The 27,760-nt window shown below is 43.1% G+C and overlaps 1 protein-coding gene across 2 annotated transcripts; it reads left to right on the forward strand.

Annotated features, from left to right (window-relative positions):
• On the forward strand, positions 1–24,310 carry AGO3 (argonaute RISC catalytic component 3). 2 transcript variants are annotated; one of them, XM_021554863.3, is made up of 19 exons: positions 1–181; positions 6,666–6,837; positions 7,900–8,020; positions 8,557–8,765; positions 9,961–10,097; positions 12,199–12,333; positions 14,475–14,562; positions 14,693–14,840; positions 15,147–15,266; positions 15,726–15,848; positions 16,024–16,157; positions 16,588–16,772; positions 17,060–17,219; positions 17,867–17,957; positions 19,229–19,423; positions 20,146–20,280; positions 20,851–20,952; positions 22,016–22,215; positions 23,813–24,310. In XM_021554863.3, the coding sequence occupies exons 1-19, from the start codon at positions 163–165 to the stop codon at positions 23,919–23,921; spliced, it is 2,583 nt and encodes an 860-aa protein (XP_021410538.1). In that variant the 5' UTR covers positions 1–162; the 3' UTR covers positions 23,922–24,310. The 2 variants fall into 2 exon arrangements, with proteins under 2 accessions (XP_021410538.1, XP_085416095.1); XM_085559969.1 differs by lacking the exon at positions 1–181 and having other exon boundaries at positions 6,410–6,837; positions 23,813–24,258.
• The last annotated feature ends 3,450 nt before the right edge of the window (positions 24,311–27,760 follow it).

Genomic DNA, 27,760 nt, shown 5'->3' on the forward strand with positions numbered 1-27,760 from the left:
CTCCGCCGCCGCGTGAGGGGCCGCGACCGCCGGGAGCGGCTCCGGGAGCAGCGCCGGGAATTCCGGGAGCGGCCCAGCCGGGAGCGCGGCGGAGGAGCCGCCGCCTAGCGCAGCCCCGCGCCGGCCGCCGCAGCCCCGAGCGGCTGCGCCCCAGCTCCATGAATGGAAATCGGCAGCGCAGGTGAGCGCGGGCCCGCCGGGGCCCGCCGGGGTCGGGGAACGGGCGCCCCGCGCCATCCCCCCACCCCCCCAGGTCCTGGTGCCCGGCCCGGTGCCGCGGGCCCGAGCCCATCCCCGGGGGGATCGGGCGGGAGGGCCCCGGTACCGGGCAGAGCCGGGGCCGAGCCTCTCCGTGCCCTGCTTGCCGTGCCGGAGGTGGAGGAGGAATTGTCGGTATTTCATAACCGGTGTGCCCGGCTTGCGTAACCCGCGGCGTGCCGGTGCCCGGGGGACGGACCCGCAGAGCCCGGCGGAACCGGGCAGCGCTCCCTCGAGCAGCTCCTGCCGGGCTCACGCCGGGTGTTTGGCCCCTGTGTGTCAGCAGGCTGAGTTTTGGGGCGAATTCCTGTGCCTTTGGGTGTGCTGCTTCACAGTAATCATTCCGAGGTGGTTTGTGCCCGGAGAAGCTGTGGCTGCCCCATCCCTGGGCACTGTTCAAGGCCAGGTTGGATGGAGCTTTCAACAACCTGGGCTAGTGGAAGGTGTCCCTGCCCATGGAATGGGATGGGCTTTAAGGTATTTTCCAACCTGAATCATTCTGTGATTCTATGAAAATCTTTACATTTTGGCTGTTTGATCCTTCTGTTATGAAAGCACGTGCTCGGTATTTTATCAACTTTGTGGTTTAAATGGATTTTGAGGGTTGGAGAAAATATGATTCAATTTTTCAAGGTAACTTATTCCAAATTTGGCAGAACAATGGAGGAGGGTTCAGGGTTGGGCAGTGTTTAATCAGCAGTTGCCTGGTTGTACCTCGATGGCAAAGAGAATGTCCAAAGCCACCTGGAGTTACATGTCTCTCACTTGAATAGGTACCACAGGTACAAATACAAGACTGAGACTGAAGGTGTCAACACAAAACGTGCCTTCCCATCTCCATGTGGAAATCCTTTTCTAACATACTTGGAGATTTAAGGACAATGATGGATTTGGCTGGAAGAACTCCCTACCTCAGCTGTTGCCTGGCTTGAGGTTGTGATGGGTGGAGAATATTTAAAGGTGCAGGATTTTAACGATCTGGTGGAGTTCATATGATGCTCTCTTACGCGGTGTTAAATAAGCTCTAATTATAACCTGGTGCAATTGTAGTTGTCTCCTGATAAACAGATTTGCAAGAGGAACCCTTAAACGGTTTATTTTTCCTTTGGAGTGGATTTACCTGGTGTTAGGCTGCAATTTGATGGCTTTTAGCAAAGCTGCTGCGGGCTCAGGCAGTGTCCAGCACAAAGGATGGTTCTTCCTATGTCTGCTCTGTCACGAGGGAGGTGTTAAGTGCAGTGTTCAGGTTCCGAGTCCTGGGATGTTGGAGCAGGAGGACACAAACCATCCTTGGTGGAGCAGCTGAGGGTTTAAGCTCTGTCATGAAAGAGAAAGACACTGAGATGTGCACGAAGGGAAAACATGGGATAAAATAAGCAGAGAGGGGAACAAAGATTGGTGTGTGAGTATCCCTGGAGTAAAGTGTGGAAGTGTGTGCCAGGACATCTTGGGTGAAGCAGTGCTGGAGGTGATGTCCTGTTTGTGTGAGAGGCTTAGGCTAAGGAATCTGGGTGGTACTGTGGCTCCCCTGGTCCATGGAATTTGAACATCACTGAAAGTAGGAGCAGGATGGAAGGTGGCTGCTTGGGTTGTGGTGAAACCAAATTGTGGAACAGCAATAAAATGTTTGGTGGGGAAAGTGAAGTGAAGGAAAAGTTGCTGTCGGCACATTGTACTTCCACCAGGAGAACGTTCAGTAAAATTCCAAAAGGCAGGGAGGCTCAACCAGCAGAGGATGTTCCGTGGTGTAACCAAGTTGTGTCAGTGCCATTGTCTTCATTTCCATGCCCTACATTGTTCTTTCAAAGCTCACAGAGTTTTGTGCTAAAAGTGTTAACTTGTGTTGGCTTGGGTTTTTTTAATTTCAGTCTTTAATGAGGCACTGCAGGCATCCTTAATGTTCTGTTTATTTTCCATACAAACTTTGGGCAGAGAAAATCCTAAGTGGCTTTTCTCTCTCTGATTCAGAGTAGTGATTTGGGAGGCCCATTAAAAGTCCCGTTTTTGTGGGTGTGGTACAGTAGGGAAGGGGGTGATTCATAGTTGCCTTCAGAAGTTATTCTGCTGTGAGATACAGTGGCAGATTTCCTCTGGAGTTGCTGTGGAAGTTGTTTGACTCATAGTATGAACCTTACAGATTGTTTCATCCTCAGAGCTTTGCTTCCTCAGGGGTGAAGGTGTCAAAGAGTATTTCTTGAGCTCATTTTTACCTTCCTGATTTTGGTCTGTGAAAATACCTTCCAGGGAAAACTCTCGAAGGGTTTGTGTGGGCTGGCACACAAAATTCTCTTCTCCCAGAGCAGTTGGATATTGACTTCACTATGTGCACATAAGCTGCATTTTTGGGCTTAAAGCTTTTTGTATTTAGATTTTTTTAATGGTTCAGAACCATTGATTGTCTTTTAAATTATCCCAAAACACTCCAGTACATTTTCTCTAAGTCCATTAGAGCAGAATGAGTTACCACACCAGTATTTGTTTGTACAGTTGGCAGTCACAGAGCACAGCATCAAAATGTTGGCTTTTGATGAGTTTGAACATGACTTAGTATCTGAAACCTTGAAAGAAACCAAACTCTAAATTGCAAGGAGGAATGTTTAGAAAACATGGATTCCATTACTCATAAATAATGTAATGCCACCCGGCAAGGCCGAGTGACAGAAATGAGGCAATTCATGATTTCTGGCAGACAGAGCTCGATCATTGAAACCGACGTTTGAATCACATCTTCTCTATGTATTTTTTTAAATCCAGAATTAGGTTATATTTTGCTAGTGATAAGATTTTCTTAGTGCTTCACAGGGTGGGCCTCTGAGTAGAGGCCAGGGGCCCTGTAAAAGGGAGTATTTTATTTTTTCCCCCTCCATGGAGAGCTGTAGCTCTCTCCATTGCAGCTCCAGCCTGAGGCTGGGATTGGTTCCACAAATCTGCCTTGTGTTCCTGAGCCAGAGTAAGTTGTATTTACCTGCTCAGGCTTTGATGATGTGTTTTGGGCTGTTCCAGCACCCATCCAGTTGGATTTAGAGCTGTTGTATAAACAAAATTAAGTATCTCTTTTATTGGAGTGTGGCTTTATAATTCTGAAGCCACGGTGGGAAAGAGGATAATTTTTTTCTGGAAGCTTGGTGGGGATGGCCCTTTCTGTAAGGAAATCTGCATTTCCTATTAGCATCCTGCTGGAGATCAGGGTTTTTCTTCATTCTGTAAAAACGTTGCGTGTGCCAGAAGCTGCAGCTTTTTGTACAATGGTGTCTTGGAAGCATTTGCAGGTTTCTGAGCTCCTGCTCCTTGTGTTCAGGCTTTATTCTGACAGGGCTTCTCTGGTTGCTAGGTAGGTGCAGCCAGGGTTTGGATGCAGGCCAGACTTGTCCGTGTGCTGGCTGGGCTGCCGAGGAATCGCCGTCCCTTTTGGCTGTGTTTAAGCTTGATTGGAACATCGATACTTCCATGGAAGAAAAGATTCTCACTCCCAGCTCGTTGGAACCGTTAGAGGGACTTCCACAGTGCAGCTGGGGGAGCTTTAAGATCCCTTCCAAGTAAACCATTGCATGATCTTGAGACGTGTTCCCTTGCTGCACAACAGCCTTCCAAGAATCTGTCTTGAGACATCAGTTTTTGTTCCTTTTTGTGTGTTCATTGTTTTCTGTTATAAATCAGTTGAGCTTTAGTGCTGGGGACCTTACTGGGCTGGTTTTATGAATTGAACTCTGCTTCAGCACATTGAACAGACTTGGTTTAGGGGGTTTTACTTGGATTTTTAAGAACATCCAAGGCATATATCTGAATGGAACCTACAAGAAAGATGGAGAGGGACTATTTACAAGGCCTTCAGTGACAGGGGGATGGTTTGCCATTGCCAGAGGGCAGGTTTAGATGGGATATTGAGCAAAAATTCCTCCCTGTGAGGGTGGAGGGTCCCTGGCACAGGTTGCCCAGAGAAGCTGTGGCTGCCCCATCCCTGGAAGTGTCCAAGGCCAGGTTGGATGGGGCTTGGAGCAACCTGGGGTAGTGGAAGATGTCCCTGCTGTGGCATGGGTGGGAATGAGGTGATCTTTAAGGTGCCTTGCAACCCAAACCATTCTGTGATTCTATTGCAAATACATACCTGGTCCTGTAATGGCAGAGTATTGGTTTCTTTAACACCAAGAAGTTTCTCCTCTCAAATTTGTGGGCAGCTGAGCAGCACAGAACTCTCTGGAAGCACTGAGGAGCTGCTCCGTTCTCTGTTGAGGAGGCCTCACAGTGCTGCCGCTTTCAGAAAGGTTTTTGAGCCTTGACCCACTTTGTTTTTGCAATGGTTAAAGGACTTGAAGGAAAGGATCTGCCACTCGGGATCCTGTGCTCTGTAGAATAATAGTACTTTGAATATTTTTGGTCTGTGTGTTTATTTTCATGGGTTTGACACAGGACTTAGGCATGAGGTTGAGTGAGTCACCGATAAATTGGTGGCAGAACCATCCCCAGAGTGTCGCTGGTTATTTGTGTTTTATTGGGGTTTGAGTCACAGCTTTGAGGCCACTGACAAGATTTTCACAACAGCATCTGGCAAGTCAGTGTCTCTTCAAAGCAGGGTCTTCTGAGTGGGTGCTCCTGTATTTGGGTATACTCATGTTTTTAAGTTCATTTGTCCAAGGGAGCATATGATGCACACAATAATAGCAAAATAGTTGAATTTTTAAAAAATAACACCTGAACAGTGTGCAGACCTGCACTTCTTATTCATTTATTGGTCACTTAACTCCTGCTTGCCAAAATCTGGGTTCTAACTTCTTTCAGGGTGAGTGGGACACGCAAGGCTGACCAGATTAAAATAACCTTTTTAATGTTATCTTTATTTCAGTGGTTTTGTTTGTCTTTCCTATAGATAGGAACTAAATATAAACTGTGGTGTGTATGTCTTCAGAATATTAAAACAAACTGTTGACTTGTTTATGCCACTCAAATGTTTAGTAGTAACTTTTTTGCTTATGCTTATGTTCTGCAAATATAGCTGGAGTAAATTTTAGGGCTGCTTTTACTCACGTGAGAGTATTAAAATGAAGGAAAAGTTGAAGAGAGCAGATGCTTGGAACAAGTTTTGCATAAGCAGACTCTGTGAGCGGATTTTAAATTATGCTTCTTGCTTTCTGTTTTGTTTTATCTTGTGGCTTCAAGCCAGCCCCACTCAGAATTTTTCAGTAGTTTTCTGGGTAGAGCCAGACAAATGTTACAGAGGAACTTGGCTTTGATGTTCACCTGTTCTCAGGACGTGATTTCCTGCACGATAATACAGGGTTTTTTACAGAAATTATGGAGATTAATCAAAAGGCAAATAAAAAACATTTTTCCCAGCACTTGACATTTTAACTCTGCTATGAAAATGAGTGGGCTGGAATCGCTGCCTGCGTCACCGAGTAGGAGGAGAGGGGAGAACTTTGCTCTGCCTCACTCAAATGCCATGAAAATCAGGACATTTGTACCACGAGTAACTTCTTAAAACTCAGGCGACCAAGCATTTTGGGTTTGTTGTTGTTTATTGACTGGAAAGAGGTGTTTTTAAGTGGAAATACCAGGAGAAATTCTGGGAAATGGACTTTGTTTACTACCGCGTTTGGTTTGTAAGGCATGAGTAACGCAAATCTTAAGTGGAGGGTTCTCACCTAAATGATGCAAAGCAAATTAAATAGATGAGAATGGAGCAAATCTGGGCAGGTATTTTAGTTACTTTTCAAAATACCCATCTCAATGCAGATTTGGATGTTTCTCTGAGCTGTTCTGGATATTCTTCTCTAGCTTACAAGTAATCAAGGGTTTTACAATCCTGTCTTAATCTCAGTCTTTACTCTTCTGGCAAATTGGCTTTATGGGGGCAGTTAGATGGGAGGTAATGGTCTTATTCTTCATCCATTTTCAGCCAGCAAAGTTCAAGAATAATCTGTCTTCCCAGACTAAGCTGATATTGGCACTGAAATGAAGAGTTTATCTCAAATCTTGTGCACTGGTCCAAAGCTATTCTGTATTTTTGTACTCTGCAGCCACTTGGTTATTACCAGAGTGTTTAGAAAAAACTTGTAGAACTTTCTGCATTATTTTTGGGGTGGTTTTTGTTTAAGGGTTTTTTTTGTTTGTTTGTTTGTTTTTTGGGGTTTTTTTATTGTAGATGGGGTTTTTTTTTTTTAGGAAATCTCCTAAACAAAACCTTCTGGTTTTATTCATGCTGATTGCTGAAGCTCATGAGTAAGAGAACAGTCTAGATGTAGGTGGAGGATTAAGGATTAATAATGGGCAAGCATTTGTTTGGAATTTCATGGGCAGCGTGCTGTTGGAGATGGCTGATTTCCTTTCCTGGTGCCCACCTGGTTGTCCTGGGGGTTGGTTCAGGGGATTGTTGTGCTTTTCTCCTAACCTGTGGGGTTTTTCCTTTGCAGGACCCGTGGGGGCACAGCCCCTGCTCATGGTGCCCAGACGTCCCGGCTATGGCACCATGGGCAAGCCCATTAAACTGCTGGCCAACTGCTTCCAAGTTGAAATCCCAAAGATTGATGTCTACCTCTATGAGGTGGATATCAAACCAGATAAGTGTCCTCGGAGGGTGAACAGGTGAGAAGATTCATTTGTCTTGTAAATTATACCAATGGGAATGTTGAGTAACATCAAGAGCTGTGAAAGGGAGACTTTCTTTCCTTTTTCTCCACGTCCCAGCTGAGAGGTGAAAGTCCTGCTGCTCATTCAGCTTGAAGAGGAAGTCAATATTTTATCATCTTCCTGAAGTACTTTGGGTTAATATTGCCTGGCCAGCACGTGGTGCCTGGAAGCTACTGCTGTGCAGGAAGGCTGGTTTGCACCTGCTGAAAGGAAAGTGTTTCCATTCTGTGCCACTGAAACACCAAAACCTCCCAAAGAATTCAGATCCTGAAGGCCTGTTACAGTTGGAGGTGTTCCAAAAGTCTAGTGTGTTACAAAAGTTTTATCTACTACTCACATCAAGAAGCATTTTTGTATAAACTGAAAATTTCATCATGGTTTTTCAAGTGTAATCTGAGTGCTTCTGTCAGGTTAATATTTATTGCCATCAATTTATAATAAAGCAAGGGAGGCAAATCTGTAACTGTGTGCAAATTGGATTAGGCTTTTACATGATTTTGTAAAAAGTCAGGTTATTAAGGACTTAAAGCCAAGCTTTTTTTTATTAGGGCATCTCATGTTTATAACCAGTGTAGGCAGAATTCAAAACTCTCATTGAGAAGCAGATAAACATTGCTGCAGACAGTACAATGAACTGGCAGAGCTTCCAGATGGGGGTTTGTGCTGTTTTTTTCACAATACCATTTTGTGGTTTTTTTTTTTTTCAAGGTAACACTGTCCTTGTTTTTCATCATGAAGATGACACAAGGGCCTTGGTCATTTCTAGGAGTTTCTGAAATTATTTCTGTACCAATATTTTCCAGTATCTGAGCATTTGTGTTGATTCTGATTTTATTCTGTAGTGTTTATTTTTTTAGTTAAAGTATGTGAAGCACCTTTTGGAATAGCAGTGGGTGTTTATAATTCACTCAAGTATTGTTTATTGCAACTACTTCAGCAAAACACCTGGGAGTGGGAGCCAGCTTTGGTCTGATCCTTTCTCAGAAACATCTTCAATGTAAATATGCCCTTTTCCAGGGACGTGGTGGACTCTATGGTGCAGCATTTTAAAGTGACAATATTTGGGGACCGTAGACCAGTTTATGATGGGAAAAGAAGCCTCTATACAGCCAATCCACTTCCTGTGGCCACTACTGGGGTAAGATAACTGGGAAGATGTTATATTGGTAGCAGCTTCATAGGAAAGGAAAAAACCCAACTTGAAATATTGTTGATTTTATAAAAGCTGGAAGTATCTTACAGTATCTGTACTGAAACTGAGTATATTTCCTGCAAATTCCAGTGTGTGTAAATGTTCATGAAATAGTTGCATTCAGAACTTCCTGTATAATTTAGTAGCTGCTTTCTACAGCAAAATGTATTACAACATTTCATTTTACAGACTGTAACACATGATCTTGTGATGAATTGAAAAAACAAGCCAGAGTTTTTCTAGAATGTATTGCTTTATGATTTTATGAAGTGACAAAAAGTTGTTCTATCCTCTTCTGCTTGGTCAGGGCCCAGTTCTCTTCACTTTGTGCATTTGATAATGTACTTTCATCAGATGTGCTGTGACTTCAATATCTGAATTTTTGAGTCGTTGGCCAATTATGGGAAGAAGTGGAATCTCAAGGCTACCAGACTCCAGGTTAAAAAGCTGCTTTTTATTTCTTTCTTTTCTGTCCTGCCCAGGTGGATTTGGATGTGACACTACCCGGAGAAGGTGGAAAAGATCGTCCCTTCAAAGTGTCAATAAAGTTTGTTTCTCGGGTGAGCTGGCACTTGCTGCATGAAGTTTTGACAGGAAGAACCTTGCCTGAGCCTCTGGAACTAGACAAACCTATCAGCACTAACCCTGTTCATGCTGTCGATGTGGTGCTACGACACCTCCCCTCCATGAAGTAGGTTCACTGTCTTCCTGCAGTCTGTCTTTACCTGAAGTATCCCCACTGGGAGACCTTCATCCCCATTTCTTCACAGGTGAAAAGAGAAACTGTTCATTTTCCCTCTGCAGCACAGCTGGTGAGCTGAACAGGGAGCTTACACTCAGTCCTGTACAAGTGTTTGTGTAGGCAGAGCAGGTGATGTGTGTGTTGGAAAAGATCAAGAAACATCAGGCATTTATAATAGGCCTTCATAGAAATGCTGAGAGGTTCCAGTGAGCTTGTGCACTGCTGTCCTGGTTCTGCTCAGCTTGAGCCAAGTGATGGCAGTGCCTGTGAAAAGCACAAATCTCTTTAATCCATTTATACACTGTCACCAGTGCATGCTTCTCATGTCTGAAATACATGGCTGGGACCAGGTACTTGTCCTAACAAAGTCTCATATTGGTTATTTTATCTCAGAGACCTGAAATTTAGAGAAGGCTAATTTTGCTTGATTTGGTCAATGAAAGTTACTTTTGAAGTTTGTTGGCTTTAGGCAGCACAAGGACTTTGCTCTGAGCAGATTTCTGATAGGTTTCACCGGTAGCTCTGATAGGTTTCATTGTGTGTAGCTGACTCCTAAAACAAGTGCCCTCTGGTTTTGTGGAATCCAGTGTTCCTCAGCTTCCCTAGATCTGAAGATGTTAGCCTCTGTACTAATGCTGTGCACTGCAAAACAGGAGGTGTGGAAACTCAGGAGCAGCTGCTTTCTACCTGTGAGAGAAACATAATTTAATCTAGCTCTTTGTTTCCCCCATAGTTTTTGCTTCTCTCAATGTATCTTGTATTCAAAAGTTCCCTATGAATTAGGAAAAATTATATTTAAGGGTCAGGCCAGTATAGACAAGGGTGTTGTACATCATCTGCTGTGGTGGAGATCCCACTTTCTTGAAACAGATCAGGAAGGGTAAGTTAACTTAGTTCTTGATTTGTTGTAAAAACTGAAAGTGGTTTGTGCATTACTAAGAATAGTAAATGTTTTTGTCTAAATTTAAAAGCACTGCATTAGGAACAGAAGCATTCAGGATATTTTGTTTATACTTGCTTCTTGGCACAGATTGCTGGTGCATAAAATGCCAAAAAATAATAATGCTGCGTGTTACAATCTGTGTTACATGAATTTTATGTTTGGAAAGCAAGAACATAAATGTGTGGGCACCTGTTTCACCAGGTACACCCCTGTGGGCCGCTCCTTCTTCTCAGCTCCAGAAGGCTATGACCACCCCCTGGGAGGAGGCAGGGAGGTCTGGTTTGGGTTCCATCAGTCTGTCCGACCTGCCATGTGGAAAATGATGCTCAACATTGATGGTAAGTGGAGGCTCAGGGCTGAGATTCAGACCAGACATGTATGGCAAAGGCTACCTAAAAATTCTTAGTCTGTTTTCCTTGCACTTGTCATGATGTCAATGTTTGAGCAGAAATTTAGCTGCCATATAAAAACCAGTATCCCTACATAAGAAGGAATTGCACAGCGCTTGTTTTCCTGCTCAATTTCAATATTGGTGCATCCCCAGTGACAGAGGCAGGTTGCCTGCACTGTGCCTCTGTGCAGCTGTACACAGTGAGTGGTGCTCAGTACTTCCAAGAAAACTCTGTAAAACATACCCCAAACACTTCTCTGAATAGGGCTGATTGGGCCAGGCTTTCTTATGCAAAAGCATAAGCTCTGCAGCTCTGTATTGAGTCCCAGATGAATAGATCTGAGATCAACTGGTGCCTGTGTCAGACTCCCTCGTCCTGTGAGCACTCAGCTCTATTTAGTTGTTAAACCCTCATTGAAAAGTGTCAGTGGTGAAGATGCAGGTGCTGCCTGAGGTTTTCTCTGATTTGCATTCACTTCTCACTGTCTTTGAAATGCTTTATAAACCCAAGGTAAATTGTCTTGCTCTACATTGAGCACTTCAAGTCAGGTTGTGCTTGGAGCATAATAAAATATTGCAGATGTTGAGCTGTCTTGCTGAAAATTTGCAAGTCCATGTGTTCTGGTTTACATAAATTGTGGGTGATTCTCATGTGACTGAAGTCACACAGTTTGTTCTTGTAAAATTGCCTTTCTAACAGCAGCTGTGGTTTAAAAAAATGAAGGTAAAAATCTCAATCTGTCCCAGAAAGAACCAGTGCTGATACCTATATGCAAGGTACTGAAAGAACTGCAGTTTATATAGAAGAGGATGAATTTACACCAATTGATGATGTACTGTGCTGTTAACTTTGTGAGGCAAGTTTTTCTAACCAGCATTAGCAAGAGTAGTACTAGTAACTCTTGGAGTAGAAGTTTTTCAGTCCTTTCTGTGAATGAGAAATTTTAAGCCCTCTGTAAGTAAGTGGTGATTCACAGAGCTGTTGTTCTGTTTCCTGATTTAAGGCTGTGAAATTGTCTTCAAATCCCATCACTGGAGGTTTTTCAGTTGTTTAGTTGGATGAGGTTCTCCATGAAAGTGTTGCTGTGGGAGACAACCCACACACTGCCAGGGTGGGGAGAGTGAGGATCTGGGGTCACTCAGGAATCTGGAGCAGTCTCAGGAATCCGGAGGTGTTGGTTGATGCCTCATGTGAGGTTGGTAGGCTGCTCAAGTGACACATTTCTGAAGAATGTTGGGTTGTCTGAGCACAGATGTGTGGCAGGTTTGGTACATGAGATCTGGAAAACTGATAAATGCTTGTTGAGTGTTTCTTTTCTGTTGTTGACATTTAAAGTTTTAAATGTGTGGAACAGTTTGTGTCTAAGCTGTGTCGAGTCCCACCTCGCCTTTCCTGCCAAAGGTGTTGTTTCAGTTGCTTATAACTTTGTCAAGAAGATAATTTATGATCTTCTTGCATGGAATAAGTCAGCTGTCCTGCTTAAAACCAGTATATTGTCCCTTAAAGTGATTGTGTCATTAGCATGTGGGGAGGGTAAGAGTCTTGAGTAGACCAAGGGTTGTACTCCCCCTATACCAACACAATTTGTGCATAGTCAAAATAGTGCTCATGTCTACACCAGATATTGCTTCAGTAATTGAGCAGATTGTATAATTGACAAAAATATATTGTATGTTGAATTATGTTAGCTTTTCGTATTCAAAAGTCTGTGGTAGAGAGATATTAATTCTGTCTCTGCAGCTTCATACAGAGGTGAAAGAGAATGTCTCTTTGGGATGTTGCAGCTTTCTAGAAATAAATATTCTCTGGGGGAAAAACCCTTTCAAACCCTTGAAATTCCAGGTATTAGCAGGATGACTGTACTGGAGACAGATGTGCCACTGTAGACTTTCTGCTGGCTTTTTGATATTTTACTCTTTCAGAACTCAGTGTTCTGTTTCTAAATGTTCTTGAGGTTTACATGGAATTCTAAGAAATACTGATGTATGAACTGCTTCACAGTACCTTGACTAGGGTTTTTTTACACTAAATATTTTGCTCTTTGTAGTTTCTGCCACTGCCTTCTACAAAGCACAACCCGTAATTCAGTTCATGTGTGAAGTCCTTGACATTCATAATATTGATGAACAACCAAGACCTCTGACTGATTCTCATCGGGTAAAATTCACCAAAGAGATAAAGGGTGAGTAGAAATGGGTTGATTTTGTCCCAGGTAACCCAGTAAAGTTAATTCTAAGGGAATTGTTTTACCTGGGAGCCTGGTTAACATGGATCAGAAGGATCTGGAACTGCCAAGAGAATTGTAGTATCCATGTGTGTAGCTCTAATCCGGAGAGAAACAATGGAGCTCTGCAGAAATGGGAGCTGAAAAACATTCCCAGTGGCTTAGAGGGAAAGAGGGATCATGTTCATTGCCTGGGCAGAGGTAAGTGGCTGGTGCCAACCTCTCCTAACCCAAGGTCCCTGAGGCCACCTGGCATTGTGTGTGGGCTCCTGTTGTTTCAGTGCTGTGGCAAAGTGAACATTGATTTCAAGGTTAACATTGATTCTTTAACAGAGTGTTGTTATAGTGAATTCTAATAAGTTATTGCCTTGTGGAAAAATAAGTACCACTTGCAGCTGAAGGCCAAATTCCATTCCAAAGGAATTGCATAAGCTGCTGGTTTGAGTGGTTTCACTCCATATATGCTACTGGGGTTTGAATTTTCCCATATCCTTCATTCCAGTGTAATTTGGAGAGAGAAAAGCCTTGGAGGAGTTCAGCTCTTAAACACTTGATGCAAGATTAGACTCTGCTGAAATACTGGGCAGCTAAAAAGTAAATTTGTAGTCATAAAGGGATGTGCTCACAAAAAAGTCATGACTGAAAAAACACAGGATTTATTTTTTACTAGTCCTTACATGCTTCCTTTTACATCTGCCTGCCTGTCTTCATTCTGTAGGGCAGGTAACTGGAGGTTGAGAAACTGCCTCTGCTTGACCTCAGGTGCCTCAGAGGCTCTGTTACCATAGTCAGTAAATATTGAAAGTTATCCCTTTGCTCTCAGACACATCTTTGCTGCTGTAGGGTCTGAGAGCTCCAGCCAAGATGTGAGCACGTAGAGCAAAACAAGCCCTGCATTAGAGCTGGCTGTGTGTGAGCAGCACTGGGGGAGGGCACTGCCTTGGTAGTGTCACAGCAGAGTAATGACAGAGCAGGGAGTGGGTTCCAGACATCTCTGTGTTCATCAGCCCTTGTCTGTGGTCACAGTGCCCCATGGTTTCTTTTCTCTATTTTCTCTTAATGCCGTGTCAGGACAGCAGTGGTTTATTTTTACTGTGCCATCCTCTGCGTAATACTGATGTTCTGGATGCAATTAGTGTTGTCAGGGAGCAAGGAGGTACAGTCACTGCTTCTTTGTGATGCATGTGTCCCCAGTAAACTAAACAGTCTGATGTCTGGTACTTGGGGCTTGATTTTGGGTGGTGTTCAGTCAGTGGTCCACAATCCACATGAACCTCAAGAGGATGACCCATCCAATGCTCTCTCAAAGGTCTTTAATACCAAACTTCATTAGTATTAGACTTTACTACTGGAATTGAATCCTTTGAATAGCCAGGTTATTTTTTTAGCTACTTTCTGTCCTGTGGAGCTGGGGAAGGACAGCAGCGTGTGGATGCTGTGCAGCCCTCATGTGATGAGCTCAGTGCTCCCAGCAGATGTTGAGGCTGCTCTGTGTGAACAGCACAGTGTGTGCACAGTCACAGCAACAGCCCCCAGAGCCTCCTGGAGCTGCCACTGTCATGATTATTGTGGGCAGAGATAAGTCTGGAGAGGCTCTGGTGTGTAGGCTGGGTGCTTTGAGACAAGATTCTCAAAATGCAAAATTAAACTTGGTTAGTGAAATTAAAGAAAATGTCCACAGGATGAATGTGGACACAAAGATGGGGGGAAGATTATAAAGTACAAACCTGGTTTTGTGCTTTTAATTTCAATTACATTGGAAACTGATAGTTTGGAGAGATGTACGAGATTGAGAATGCAAACACGAGGATATGGTGAAAACTGTTTCCTGAGTTCAGCCAATTCCTTTGAAATTAAATTCAGAAGACATTGAACATTAAATATTTTACATCATGATTTATTTGTGAGGATAATAATAAGGATTAGCCAAAACTCAAATTATAATGAAAGCATAAATATTTGGTGAATAATATAATAATTTCTTTGTGCTATTTGACGCTGACCCCAAAGCTGTTAAGTTCTATCATTTGAAATCTTGTGTCTCCTGTGTACATGTTTGTGTAGTCATGGCATCCGTTTTTTTTTATGCTTTTCTGCAGGTCTAAAGGTAGAAGTGACTCACTGTGGGACAATGAGAAGGAAGTACCGTGTCTGTAACGTAACAAGACGGCCTGCAAGTCATCAAACGTAAGAGGCTTTTTGTCAGAGCATAAAATGTGTGATAGTTTCACCCTGAGTAACAGGACCTGATATTTCATTAATTTGGGGATGATGTTATTTGACAAGTAATATTTTACTAAAATGTCTGTCTTCTCAGCTTTCCTTTACAGCTAGAAAATGGCCAGACTGTGGAGAGGACAGTAGCACAGTATTTCAGAGAGAAATACAACCTCCAGCTGAAATACCCTCACCTTCCTTGTCTGCAAGTGGGACAGGAACAAAAACACACCTACCTGCCTTTAGAAGTAAGAGCCTTACTCTGATAGATCAGCTGGGTTTGGGTGGGTTCCGTCAGTTTGCAAAACGTTAAGAATCTATGCTCTTTGGAATACAAGTGTGTTTACAGGTTTACATGTTCATCCCTCTTTAATTTCCTTAAATACTCTCTGCATCCTACAGTGCTTTGAAGTGTAGAAATACAAGAAAGAACAGGCAGTTGTTCGAACATGTTGGAGTTGTGATTTATAGTGGCAGCATAGTGTCATGTGTGTATAGTGTGGTGTGATCTGAATGCTCCTGGTGTGAATTAATGCTTCTGATTTCCCCTGCAGGTGTGTAACATTGTGGCTGGCCAGAGGTGCATCAAGAAGCTGACAGACAATCAGACATCGACCATGATAAAAGCTACAGCCAGGTCTGCTCCAGACAGGCAGGAGGAGATCAGCAGACTGGTGAGTGCCCCAATCCCAGCTCCGTGGGACACTGGGCTGGATTACATCCATGCCAAACTTCTAGTCTTTTCATTCCTCCTCATCCTTTAACTTAACAGATTTTAACTACTTTTTAAAATAGGATTTATTAAATGGCCTGCAATGATAACATAAGTCCATAGTACAGGCTTTGCATTATCATTTCTGCACTTAATTTACTGTGAGGAAAGAAAATGCTTTTGAATCCACAAACTGAAAATGAGCACTTGAGTAATGAAGGGAACAGAAACCATCTCATCCATTAGATCTCATGGTAGTAATTGTTTCCACTGGGGATGGGTTGATAGTGTTGAGCAGTCAAGTCTGAGTCTTTTTCAATGAAATTATTGTAAGAATACTCCTGCAATGTTCCTGTTAGCCTATGTTTTGTTGTATGGATTATAATTTGATACTTCTGTAACATGGAAAAATCTCTCCTAGGTGAGAAGTGCAAATTATGATGCAGATCCCTTTGTCCAAGAGTTCCAGTTCAAGGTGCGGGATGAGATGGCCCATGTGACAGGACGTGTGCTCCCAGCCCCGATGCTGCAGTACGGAGGACGGGTGAGGCTTTGGCTTATCCTCTGGTTTCCATTTTAAGGAGTGATTTCCTGTGAACCTTGACTCTGCAGGGATCAGACTTTGAATAACAAACTCTTCTTTGTTATCCTGAAACTGCAAATAGCACCGGTTGCTTCTTTTTTAGTCACTTGTGTGTCTGTTGCTTTTGTTTCCCCAGAATCGAACTGTGGCAACACCAAGCCACGGCGTGTGGGACATGAGAGGGAAACAGTTCCACACTGGGGTGGAGATCAAGATGTGGGCCATAGCTTGCTTTGCAACACAGAGACAGTGCAGAGAAGAAATTCTGAAGTAAGGCATGTTGTGGTTCAGGCTTTGGACTGTTCTCTTAATGGAGCAAAACTTGAATGTAGGATTACAATGAGCGTTTTACCTGGGTTTAATGTGAGATGTTAGGGTGAGAATCCAGGCTGGTTTTCTTCCATGCTGGAAGCTACAATCAAAACACTGTACTGGGTACAGTGGGTGTTTGTCTGGTGACATCACTGTATATAGTCTCTTCTGACATCTTGAACAAAGTACTGAAGGTATCTAGACTATTTTTTAGCCCATCCTGGCCTGTGGTGTTTCACAGCTGTACAGCCTTCACATAACGAACAGTTTTTAAATGCTGCTTTAAAAGCTATTTGGAATCATCCTTCTTTGACAGTTCTGTCCCTTTGTGCTTTGGTTATTGTGTACTCTTGCCACTGCAAAAATCCAAAAATCTCCTCATCTGCAGGGGTTTCACAGACCAGCTGCGCAAGATCTCCAAGGACGCCGGCATGCCGATCCAGGGCCAGCCCTGCTTCTGCAAGTACGCCCAGGGTGCAGACAGTGTGGAGCCCATGTTCCGACACCTCAAGAACACCTACTCAGGGCTCCAGCTCATCATTGTCATCCTGCCAGGGAAGACACCTGTGTATGGTAAGGGCACACCTCTGTCTTTACCTGTTCAGTCAGGTATCATTCGGAGAAATCCGCTGCCCAGCATATGTTAAAAATTACTCAGACCCATCCTTTAGGTATTAGACATCGCTGTTTTGTGTCTTGAGATATCTGTTCCGAGATAAATTGGAAGCAGGTCTGAGTATGCAGATAAGTTAGACATTACTGCACAGTGTGTACACTGGAATTATTGTGACTTATCTAAGATCAAAATACAGCAATAATCTCAAATGGACTCAGGTTGTCTCCTTGTATTTGCTTCCCAGCGGAGGTGAAGCGTGTGGGAGATACACTGTTGGGAATGGCCACACAGTGTGTTCAGGTCAAGAATGTCATTAAAACATCTCCACAGACCCTCTCAAATCTGTGCCTGAAGATTAACGTTAAGCTAGGAGGAATCAACAACATCCTTGTACCTCATCAACGGTAAGACTCTGGAGACTGCGTTGGGTTTTCTTTTAACAGATGTGGTTATGTTTGTTACTTAGCACCCAAAATTTAAATGTGGCCAAGTTTTAAATTAAAATAGTCTTCTGATAATAGTATGTGGTATTTCAAGTAGAATCAAATTCCTTCCAGCACAGTCTTAGAATGGTGGCTGGCCTGTGCGTTAGGTCTTCAGCCAAGGTTCTTGTCACATGTTTAATCAGTATCAAAGTTGAAATGAGGAACAGTTGTGTGAGGAAGAATATTTTAAAGGCAGTACAAGACCATCCTGCTGCTCAAGTCCTGGAGAACAGTATAATGTGCATGCTGGTGCTGTAACTCAGTGGTGCTCAGGGGACCCCCAGGCCCACATGGGGCCTCTGAAGCCCCTGGCTGTGTCACCCTGCTGGAGCCCTGGGGCTGCTCCCCACCAGAATCACGCCCCAGTTCTGGCAGTGTCTTTGCAGTGTGTTTTGGACTCTGCTGGGGAGGGTTCCAAGTTCACCTCTTGTGCACAAAGATCCCATTGTTGAGCCTTGGCCCGGGTACCTGATAAGGCTGAGACAGAAACAACCCCCACGGTGAGCAATGACCTTGTGGCAGCTCTTCAGCTACGAGTGTGACTTAGCACTTTTTTCTTTTTGAAGACCTTCTGTGTTCCAGCAGCCAGTGATCTTTTTGGGAGCTGATGTCACTCACCCTCCAGCTGGAGATGGAAAGAAGCCTTCCATTGCTGCTGTAAGTTTTATTAAATTTACATGGTGTTTTTTCATCGTGGGTAAATGTTAGAATAGTAAGTGCAACTCATTTGACTACATCTGTATTAAATATCTTTCAGGGCTTATGCCAGTTCTTTGTACACATTCCCAATGATATTAAAAATCATGTATTTAAAAGAAAAAAAAACTTACTTCAGTTTTTTTATAAGCCTTATACTTCAGAGTAGTTCCTTAGCTCTTTAATTTTGAAATCAAGGTAAAATGGCATTGTTAAATAATATATTTAAGTAGAAATATTCTCAAGGAAATAACACAGCTTGGTAACATTAGCTATGGGACTAAATCACACAGGACACCATTTTATTCATGGTGGAAAAAGCCCATTCTTTATTCACATAACCCCTTTTTATATGGTTTTACAGACCTCATGTGTGACTCCAATTGGTTAGTAATTTTCTTGCCAATTACTTTATTGGTTAGTAACAAGTTGTTACCCTGTATTCACTGGTCACTCAAACTCGCCATGTGTACCTGCAGAGAAAGCTGTTGATGAGTTTTCATTTCTCTATTCTCTAACAGCGTAAAAACAGTTTATACAGGTGCTAGTTGTGTTTTACCCAGGAATAGATTATGTTAACAAACTGCTCAGACCAGGATTGGTTTCACATGGTAACCTGCAAAATGCTAGCTTGACTTAGAAGAAATGACAGGCCAGCCAGAGCAGGCCTGATTTTATGAGGCCTTTCTTTATGATTTTTCTACCTTACTACAACAATTAGCTAGTAACATTTTTTTGTTTTTTAAAGGAGAAAAATGTCATTAAAGGCCTGGTTTAGCAGAAATGTTTTTGATATTTCTTACCTTTTGTGTTGGTACAGTCCAGGAACTCAAGGTGGTGATTGGAGGCTTAGTCAGACCTCTCCTATTTCCTCCCCTTGGTATTTTAGTTGTCATTGATTGCAGTTATGGAAACTGCATCTGTATTTAAAGAAACTAAGGGAAGCTGAGGTTTTTCTCAGTGTAAAAGGTGAGAAAATGTCACAGAAAAATGTCTGTCTGGATTTAAAAAATATGCCTTAGTGAGAAGCCAAATTCTGTAGGTGCATTTCAGGATGCTTGGGGACAAAAGGTGTGAAACCCCTAGCAAGTACAAGTTCCTGTTGAAAGTGTTACTTTGGTGGTTGTTTAGCACAAACATCTTGTACTTGCCGCTCTTGGCTTTTTTATTTTTTTTTATTGTTTTGGCATAGATTAGAGCTTGAAACCTCCCCTGCTGCACTCTCCCCACAGGTTGTAGGCAGCATGGATGCTCATCCCAGCCGGTACTGTGCCACGGTGAGGGTCCAGCGGCCCCGGCAGGAGATCATCCAGGACCTGGCCTCCATGGTCAGGGAGCTGCTCATCCAGTTCTACAAATCAACACGGTTCAAGCCCACCAGGATCATCTTCTACAGGGACGGGGTCTCTGAGGGACAGTTCCGACAGGTTGGTTCAGTTGTTGGTTTCTTGAAAGATTCTCTTACTCCATAGTAGCTGCAGGTCTTGTTTTGTACTGTTTGAGTTGTTTACATTTACACAAAATAATTAAGGAGAGGATTTCTTCATCTTGTTGGGTAAGAAGAATTGCAGCTGTTTTCCTGTCTGGGAAGGAGAAGTCTTCAAATTTGGGAAATCATATCTCTCTAAGTACCTTCTGAGATTACCAGATGTGTGCCAAAGTTGTACCTGTGGCAAGCACATTTCTCTCCCTCTCAGGGTTTTTCATAGAGGTACACAGAGAGAAATGAAAGAGAAAACAATTTCTATTTCTGCTCCTTGTTTTTCCAATATGGAATGTGTTTGGAGAATTGTTTCCCTGGGGTGAGTGCTTGATTGGATTCTGGTGAGGATTGTTTGAGCCTGGTGGCCAATCCAACCCACCTGGGGCTGGACTCTCAGAGAGGGTCACGAGTTGTGTTAGAGATAGGGTCAGAGAAAGTAGTATGTAGTTTTAGTATCCTCCTTTTATATAGTATATTAATGTATTTTAGCATAGTTATAATAAAGAAATCATTCAGCCTTCTGAATTGAGTCAGACATCGTCATTTCTTCCCATTGGGTTCACCTGCATTTACAATATGTACCTGTTAACTGCACCAAGTTAGTAGGTGTTGTGTGTAGTATACAGTGGAAGGAAAACCTAAACTCCTCTGTTCTTGTGCTTGTAGGTTTTGTATTATGAGCTGCTGGCCATTAGAGAAGCTTGCATCAGTTTGGAAAAGGATTACCAGCCTGGAATAACCTACATTGTGGTGCAGAAGCGACATCATACACGGCTGTTCTGTGCTGACAGAACAGAAAGGGTAATCACTGCCCTCTGAGGAGCCTTTTGGGAAAGCTTCACGAGGAGCTCTTAGGCTGCTGGAGAAAATATCTGAATGGGCTTCTGTCCGTCTAGTTGAATGTGCATGCAGGGAAGTGTTGATTTGATAAAATGCGTCCCCAAATTGAAAAATCATGGACCTTAAGTCTGTTAAAAACCCCCACAACATCACACTGGGGCTAAAATCTGTGTTTTAGGATTACTCAGGACCAATCTCCAGCAGTAATAGAAGGAAGTACAAAATGGTGGAACCTTTTTTCTGAGGTAGTCAATCCAAACTGAAGCTGACAATTCTAAAGACAAATGTCTGCAGCTTCTCAGTCTGAGCTGGAAAGTTCTGATGTGCTGGAGGTGCAGTGTTGTGTAAGGTGCTGGAGAGCCATCCAGTGTCCTTGTCAAACCTCCAAGGCTGATGTAGTGGCACATTCCAAACAGTTCTGTGGCACTTGATGTGCTGAAACCTTGCCAGTGGTGAATAGAAACTTGTATTTTTCATTACAGTTGAGCTGTATAAACAGCTGAGGCCGCACTTACCAAACCTCTTCTCTAGGTTGGACGAAGTGGCAATATTCCAGCTGGGACAACTGTAGATACAGACATTACACACCCCTACGAGTTTGATTTTTACCTCTGTAGCCATGCTGGAATACAGGTATGGTTGCTTTGTGTAAGTAAATGTGAATTTAGAACAAATAGTTTTTCTTCTTTTTCTGACACCTATTTACAAACAGTTACTTTGCAGGGAAATGTTCTTTTATCTTGGTTTTATCTGAGATAAAACATTATTGTGAGACTTAGAGGATGATTTGCTTAACAGGTGGTCTCTGCTGCACATTTAAATTTGCACTGATGGTAAGTGGTGCTTTTTGAAGTTTGTTTTTAAGAGGTCGCTTTATTTTGTGACATTAGTATTTCTGAAAAAATATTTCAACTTGTATCATGCTATTGCTTAAAATGTAAAAAAAAAAAAAAAATTACTCTTTAAATTATTATCATATGAGTCTGACCACATTGCCATCAGTTTTGTTTAGGTTGGCTGGGCATGAGTTCTTTTCCAGTTTTGAATAATTTCAGTGGTTTTTTTGTCAACCTTTACACTGTGTCCGAACAAGCTGCTTTCTGGACCCGTGGAAAAAGATTTGTATCAAAGTTGAGGTAGAAATGCTGGGTGTAGCTGCAGCTCATTGTGTTTAATATAGCAAGGCATAAAGAACCTCAACTAAATTGATACTCCAGATATATTTGTTTTAAAAGGAGAGACTTGTAGCTTGGCTAAAGCACAACTATTTAACCAATTCAGGTGCACTGTAAGATTTAACTTGAGTTTCTAGTGCTCATACTTGCAGTTAGGGTACGCAGGAACTGGAAGGATTTAAAAGCACTGGGTGTTTCTCTGGGATGTTTAGTGAGTAACAGTTTAATTGAAGGTAGGCAAAAGGAGCTGTAATTGTGGTTTAGTCATGCTGGGAGCAGATGTTGATCACTGAGGGTTATGTAGAAGGGGTTTTACGCAAGCAAGAGCATTTAGAGCAATATAATCATGTATATGTTAGACTTATTAATCTTTAAATACATTTAGGCCCGACATAAAACTGAATGCATTCGGCTGCCATTACGTAGGCGTTCACATTAGGTAGTGTGGCTCTTTCTGAACATCAAAACCTGACTTGTTTATGGAAACCCAGACAAGTGACCCTCCATCCCCAACTCTGCAGGGAACCAGCCGTCCTTCCCACTACCACGTCCTGTGGGATGACAACTGCTTCACAGCAGACGAGCTGCAGCTGCTGACATACCAGCTGTGCCACACGTACGTGCGCTGCACCCGCTCCGTCTCCATCCCCGCGCCCGCCTACTACGCTCACCTGGTGGCATTCAGAGCACGCTACCACCTCGTGGACAAGGAACACGACAGGTACATCACAGGCTGTGCTCAGCTGTGGCAATCCAGAGCATCCCTCTGGCTGCCCTGGAAGGTCTGGGATCCTGGTAGAGGGTCAAAGACCTCCCTGGACAGAGCCCCCAGAGACACTGTCTCTGATCTCTGTCCATGGAAAAGAGCTTTCAATCTTACAGGATGAATTACAAGCTCTGAGTGTTTGATATAAGTAATAATTAGTGTGACACAGGTGCAAAAGTAGAATTTTAGGATTCTAGATAAGGGGTTCAAAGGGGACAAGATGGAGGAATTGGGTTTGCCGTGTCTTTTTCTTCTTCATGCCCTCCGTGTTTCACTGTGGTGTTGGCATTTTTCTGTTGGTTCAGGCTGGGGACACACTGTCCAACGTAGGTGACAGATATTGGCACGTTCTTGTAAATCCAGCCCAGGGAGTTTCTGGTATTTAATGTTTGTCACATCCCACTGAGGGCAGAGCCCCACACGCTGCCCTGCAGGACAGAGCTGGGCAGGGCAGTAGAACATGTGAGAGATAAACAGAATAAACAACCTTGGAACCAGCACAGACCAATTATGGCTTCTTTGGCAGTGGGGCAGAAAGACAGAGACTTTTTACACTCTCGGGATCATTTAAATACCACAGATTCCATCACTCAGGGTTTAGTCCTCACTGCTCTCATCTGCTGTCAGGCCTAAAGCCACCTGACTGCGGGGGATTCCTGCTGGTCTTGCGCTTAGTTTTTGTTGCCTCTAGGACTGATCTAAAGATCATCACTCTGGCAGCTGCTGCTCTACATCAGACCAGACTGGGTTGGTGGATTCTACTGAATAACACTCAGATTAAAAGAATTCAGTTACTGAAGTATTTTGTTATGACTTTGATGTGGTCTGAGGCAATCAAGCCACCAATTTAATTTTTTTGCTTTAGGATCAGAGTAGTCATGAATTAACTGAATGTTTAGTGCTTCCACTTATCTAATCTGTACATCAGAAATATTTTATAACCTTCAAGCCATCAATGTATTTATAAAAGGCTTATTTTTAGATGAGCAAGCTGAGCAGCATTAGTGAAGAGATTTGTCAAAAGCCTCAAGGTTGCTGGGTGAATACGAGAATTGATATTTCTCAGTGTCCAGTTCTGTCACTGATGCTGTGTTGGGGAGGGGTCTGGAGACTCAGTCCTGTGGGGGTGCTGAGCATGGTGAAAAGTGGGACCTTTTCAGTCTCTACAACTCCCTGACAGGAGGGTCCAACCAGGGCTGGTTTGGCTCCCAGGGAGCAAGGGACAAGTCAAGGGGAAACAGCCTCATGCTGTGCTAGTGGAGGGTCAGGTTGGATGTCAGGAGGAATTCTCCATGGAAAGAGTGGTCAAGCATTGGAAGGGGCTGCCCGGGGTGGTGGTGGAGCCCCCATCCTTGCAGGTGCTCAAGAACAGCTGAACATGGCACTCAGTGCTGCGGGCTGGGTGATGAGGTTGGGATCAATCACAGGTTGGACTCGACCTTTAGAGGTCATTTCCAACCTTAGTGATTCTGTCAAAGAGATGCGAAAGCAGCTTTTTGATCCAAATTAATACAATTTACAGCCCTGCCTGTCTCTCCCTCGTTCCCTGCAGTGCTGAAGGGAGCCACGTGTCAGGACAGAGCAACGGGCGAGACCCGCAGGCCCTGGCGAAGGCTGTACAGATTCACCAAGACACCTTACGCACGATGTACTTCGCTTAAGTCAGTGACCCGGGAGACACTCACCGAGAGGAGAACTGAGAATTTAAGCCACATACAATGTATGTTTCCAGGGGGTTGGTTTAGGGGCTGTGCCTCCCATCGTGCTGGAGCTGACGCTGTGCAGGGGCGAGAGGCTCACCCTTAAATTGACACGAGGAAGATTGTTTACTTCATCCAGGAACACAGCACTATTATGCAATATGAAACCAGCCAACTGCTTTTTTGGGGCGGGCTCCTGTGGGAAGCACCGCCATCATTTTTTTTTAATTATTATTTCTCGTAGTTTAACCCTCTTCTGCCTTTACCTCAAGTTGCTCGGCAGCACAACTATTGTTGCAAAAAAAAAAAAAAAAGATAGTAATAATAAACTAAAATCTATTGTGTAATTTAAAACGAAAAAACAAACCACCTTTTAGAAACAATCACAGTGATTGTTTGGAGAAGGGAAGTGTGCAAAAAAGAAAATAAGTTTTTAACCCCCGTGCATTGAGGAATCTTTCTCTCAGTATTGCCATCGAATGTGAACATATCCAAGTGCATTGGAATGTACAGCACTAGCTAGGTAACAGTGAGGGGGGAAGATGTTTTGCACACTAATCCAATGATTTGAACCTAATTTAGCCAACGGCTGCCTTTGTGTCTTTTCTCACAGCTTTGGAGTTCTCAGCTCCAAGAGCTCCCTTTCAAAAGCAATCCAAGAAGCTCGTGGTTCATATGCAGGCAGTAGTGACCCAACTCTTCTTGCTCCCTGGGGGAATTTACTAAAGCTGCTGTTTTACCTAGTCCAAAAGTTTCAATTTTTCCTATCTGGCAAGTCAAATCTGTTGAAGCTTCACGTGAGATCTGATGTCCCGGGTTTTCTGGGATGACATGCGGTAACCACCAGAACTGAAACTTTAGAGCTGAGGTCTTTTTGGAAAAAAAAGAAACCTGCTACTTTACTTGCTGCCTCTCACACCTTAATGTGATTCATATGTATGTGTGTTTGAAGTTTAGCTTCCTTTTGTTTCTTTTATATTTATTAGAGTAATAATAATGCTTTAATTTAATTATTACAGAACATATGGTCAACATCAACTTTTATTTTTTAGAAATGTAATCATGTTTATTTTTAAAAAAAGAAACTGACAACTTGTTTTGCTATCTTTTAGTGCAATAAGCATTCTAAAGAAAAACTGTGTCCATTGAGCTGTACTGAAGCAGTGTCTGTACCACGGACCGTGGGAGAATGGACACCTCCAGGATTTTAAAAGGACAAAGTTAAAGCCTTAATTTTGAAAGGAAAGTTTTATAGTCAGAAGGAATCTTGAATTTTCCTTTTTTAAATCAAAAAAAAATACAAAAAATGCTTCTAGACTTCTGCAAGCTTTACTTGTCGCTGCAGTCTTTTGATTTAACAAAGGAATTGGCCTTATTTTTGGCTTTGAAATGTGGAGCATATTTGAATTAAATGGAAAGGGTTTTGTATTAAGATCTCAGTTTTTACATGCTTAGTTAAACCTATTTGACATCAGTAAAATGTCTGGAATTAATAAAAGTTTTTAGGCTTTTTTCCTCTTTGATAGTGACTTTCCTTTTAAAATTAAGTTATTGGTAACTTCATTTCACTTTGCAAATAAAGAGGGCTGGGATAGTTCTAACATGTTAAATCACCGAAATGTGAAACAAACCAATGGGACTCTTTCATTCCACTTTAAAACCAATGTTTAAGATGTCAGAGCATTTATTCAACGAGGGGACTGGGGAGTTTTGCACTTTGTAAACTCGTGAACTGCATTTTTGACTGTTTTTATTTGCACTGGTTCATAGTATATTTACTGCAGCTGTTTGTATGGGCATTGCTGTGATCCCAGCCCTCCTGACCTCCACCTGCTCTCACATGAAAACCTGGTTGGTCTAAGTAGCTTCTCTCCTCGTTCTCACCAAATCTGCTGTTTGCCAATATACTGTATTTTGAGCCTAAAATCTGAGCCCATTTTGCTTCACCAGGCATGACCCCCCCCCCTTTTTTTCTGCCAGAAAAACCAAGTACTGTATTTTGTGCGTTTGTATATTGTATGGGAATGTCCGTAGTGCTGTTCACAACACTGTCTGCAAGAGCTTTACTAACAGCTGGTGTAGATACCTATTTTATCTCTCAAAAGCAAGGAAAATAATATAAAAGACTAACTTGGCAAAGCTAAAATTGCACTGGAAACAGTGCTGGGGGTGGGCTTGGCTGAGGGTGCTCGGTGGGGGTGGCTGGGGGGCTCAGCAGGCCCCGAGGGGTTGGGACCCCCCGAGCCAGGGGGTCCCAGCTCGGAGTGCCCTGTCCCTGTGAGTGCCTTTGGGCACACCTGGTGCAGGGAGGGAGGTGTGACAGAGACCTTTGAGCAAGGTGGTTTCTCAGTGAGTCTCTCAGATGTTTTTCCCAGTCTGTGACCTGACACTTTTCTCCTAAAACTCTCTCAGTAGCAATGCTGTTTGTAAAAGGTTCAGCTTAAGCTTTATACAGAAATTTCTTTTGAAACAGAGAACTTTTTTTTTTTTTTAACTATTTTACAAAGAGTTCTTGTGGACTTCTGGCATTTAGCTGAAAAATCCTTTTTACAAAGCCTTCTAGCTCTCCTTTCAAAGCTGCTTCTCGCCCTGCCCACGCTTGGTGACTCGGATTTGAGAAGCTTTTTTGCTCACTACTTTCACCAAAAACTAAAGAAACTTCATTGGCAAAGTGACTTCAGTTGTCAAGGTAACATTGTACCTGGTTTTCATGTGAAGAGTATTTGGAAGTTTTAATCTCTCTTCTCGGTTTTGCAAATATCTACGTCAAGTGCCGATACTTCTTTGTATTACGATATCAAGTTACTGACGTTGTGAGGGCCACACATTTATGATGCTGTAGCTGCTATATTTATTTAAATGGAGATGGACAATTACTGCACTAAGGAATGAGGAGAAAAGCAAGGAATCAAGGTTAGTTAGATATCTTGGTTTTTTTTCAAAAGAGAATTAATGGTGTGAAATATCAAGTGTAACAAAGGGTGCTGTCATTTTAACTGAGATTAAATAGCCAGATATTCTTCTTTTGTTTAAAAACATATATATTTTGATGTTTGCAGTTTGGGGGTGGGGGGTCGGGATAAATGGTACCTCATCTGTGGTGGCAGTTTCCAGTATATTTTCAGAGTATATGGATTTCTTTTATTTTTGTACCTGCTCTCCTTGAAAAAGAAAAAAAAAAAATCTCAAATTTTATGTGCTGTTTGAGGAAACCTTGAGTGGCACAGCAGATCCCCCTCTCTGGCCGAGAGCTGGCTGTGGATAGTCCAAAGAGGGATATGGGCACAGGCTGATGGCTTTTCTTGCTTTGCAGACACTGGCCTCGGGTTTCTGCCTGGGGAGAAAAGCAGTTCTCATCTCCTCAGACACTGCACCGAGACCTCACTTGTACTGAACAAGTGCCACTAAGTGCTCCCGTGGTGGGGACAGGCCCAGGGTGTCACTGAGCCCCTCCTCACCCAGCCAGCCCTGCCCAAACCTCCCACCTGGCCACTGCTAGACCCAGAGCTGGAGAGAATCAGAGAATGTTTGTGGTTGAGGCGTTAAACCCGCGACATTTGCCAACAGGAGGAGTGGCTCCTTTCTCCCTTTCTAGGGACTTGAGCCGTGGCCATTTGACTCAGGATCGCTGTGTCACTGTTCCATGTGTCATCTGGTTACACGTGTCCAAAAGTTATTTTTATAGTATTCATTCCGGTGTTCTTTTGGGAGTTTGGCCACAGAAATGGTTTTCAGGAGTAAAATGGGTTTCTGGAAGTTGTCAGTCAAATTATTTCAAGATGCTCTTGGTCCTAAATGAT

Source organism: Lonchura striata, chromosome 23 (assembly GCF_050655825.1).
Source record: "Lonchura striata isolate lonStrDom1 chromosome 23, ASM5065582v1, whole genome shotgun sequence".
NCBI classification, from domain to species: Eukaryota; Metazoa; Chordata; class Aves; order Passeriformes; family Estrildidae; genus Lonchura; species Lonchura striata.

Excerpts from the sequence above, each read along its gene's own strand:
- AGO3 (XM_085559969.1), top strand. The coding sequence starts at position 6,545 with ATGGGCAGCGTGCTGTTGGAGATGGCTGATTTCCTTTCCTGGTGCCCA. Across the intron at positions 8,021-8,556 it reads TTCCTGTGGCCACTACTGGG|GTGGATTTGGATGTGACACT; the intron begins GTAAGATAACTG and ends TGTCCTGCCCAG. Across the intron at positions 10,098-12,198 it reads AATGATGCTCAACATTGATG|TTTCTGCCACTGCCTTCTAC; the intron begins GTAAGTGGAGGC and ends TGCTCTTTGTAG.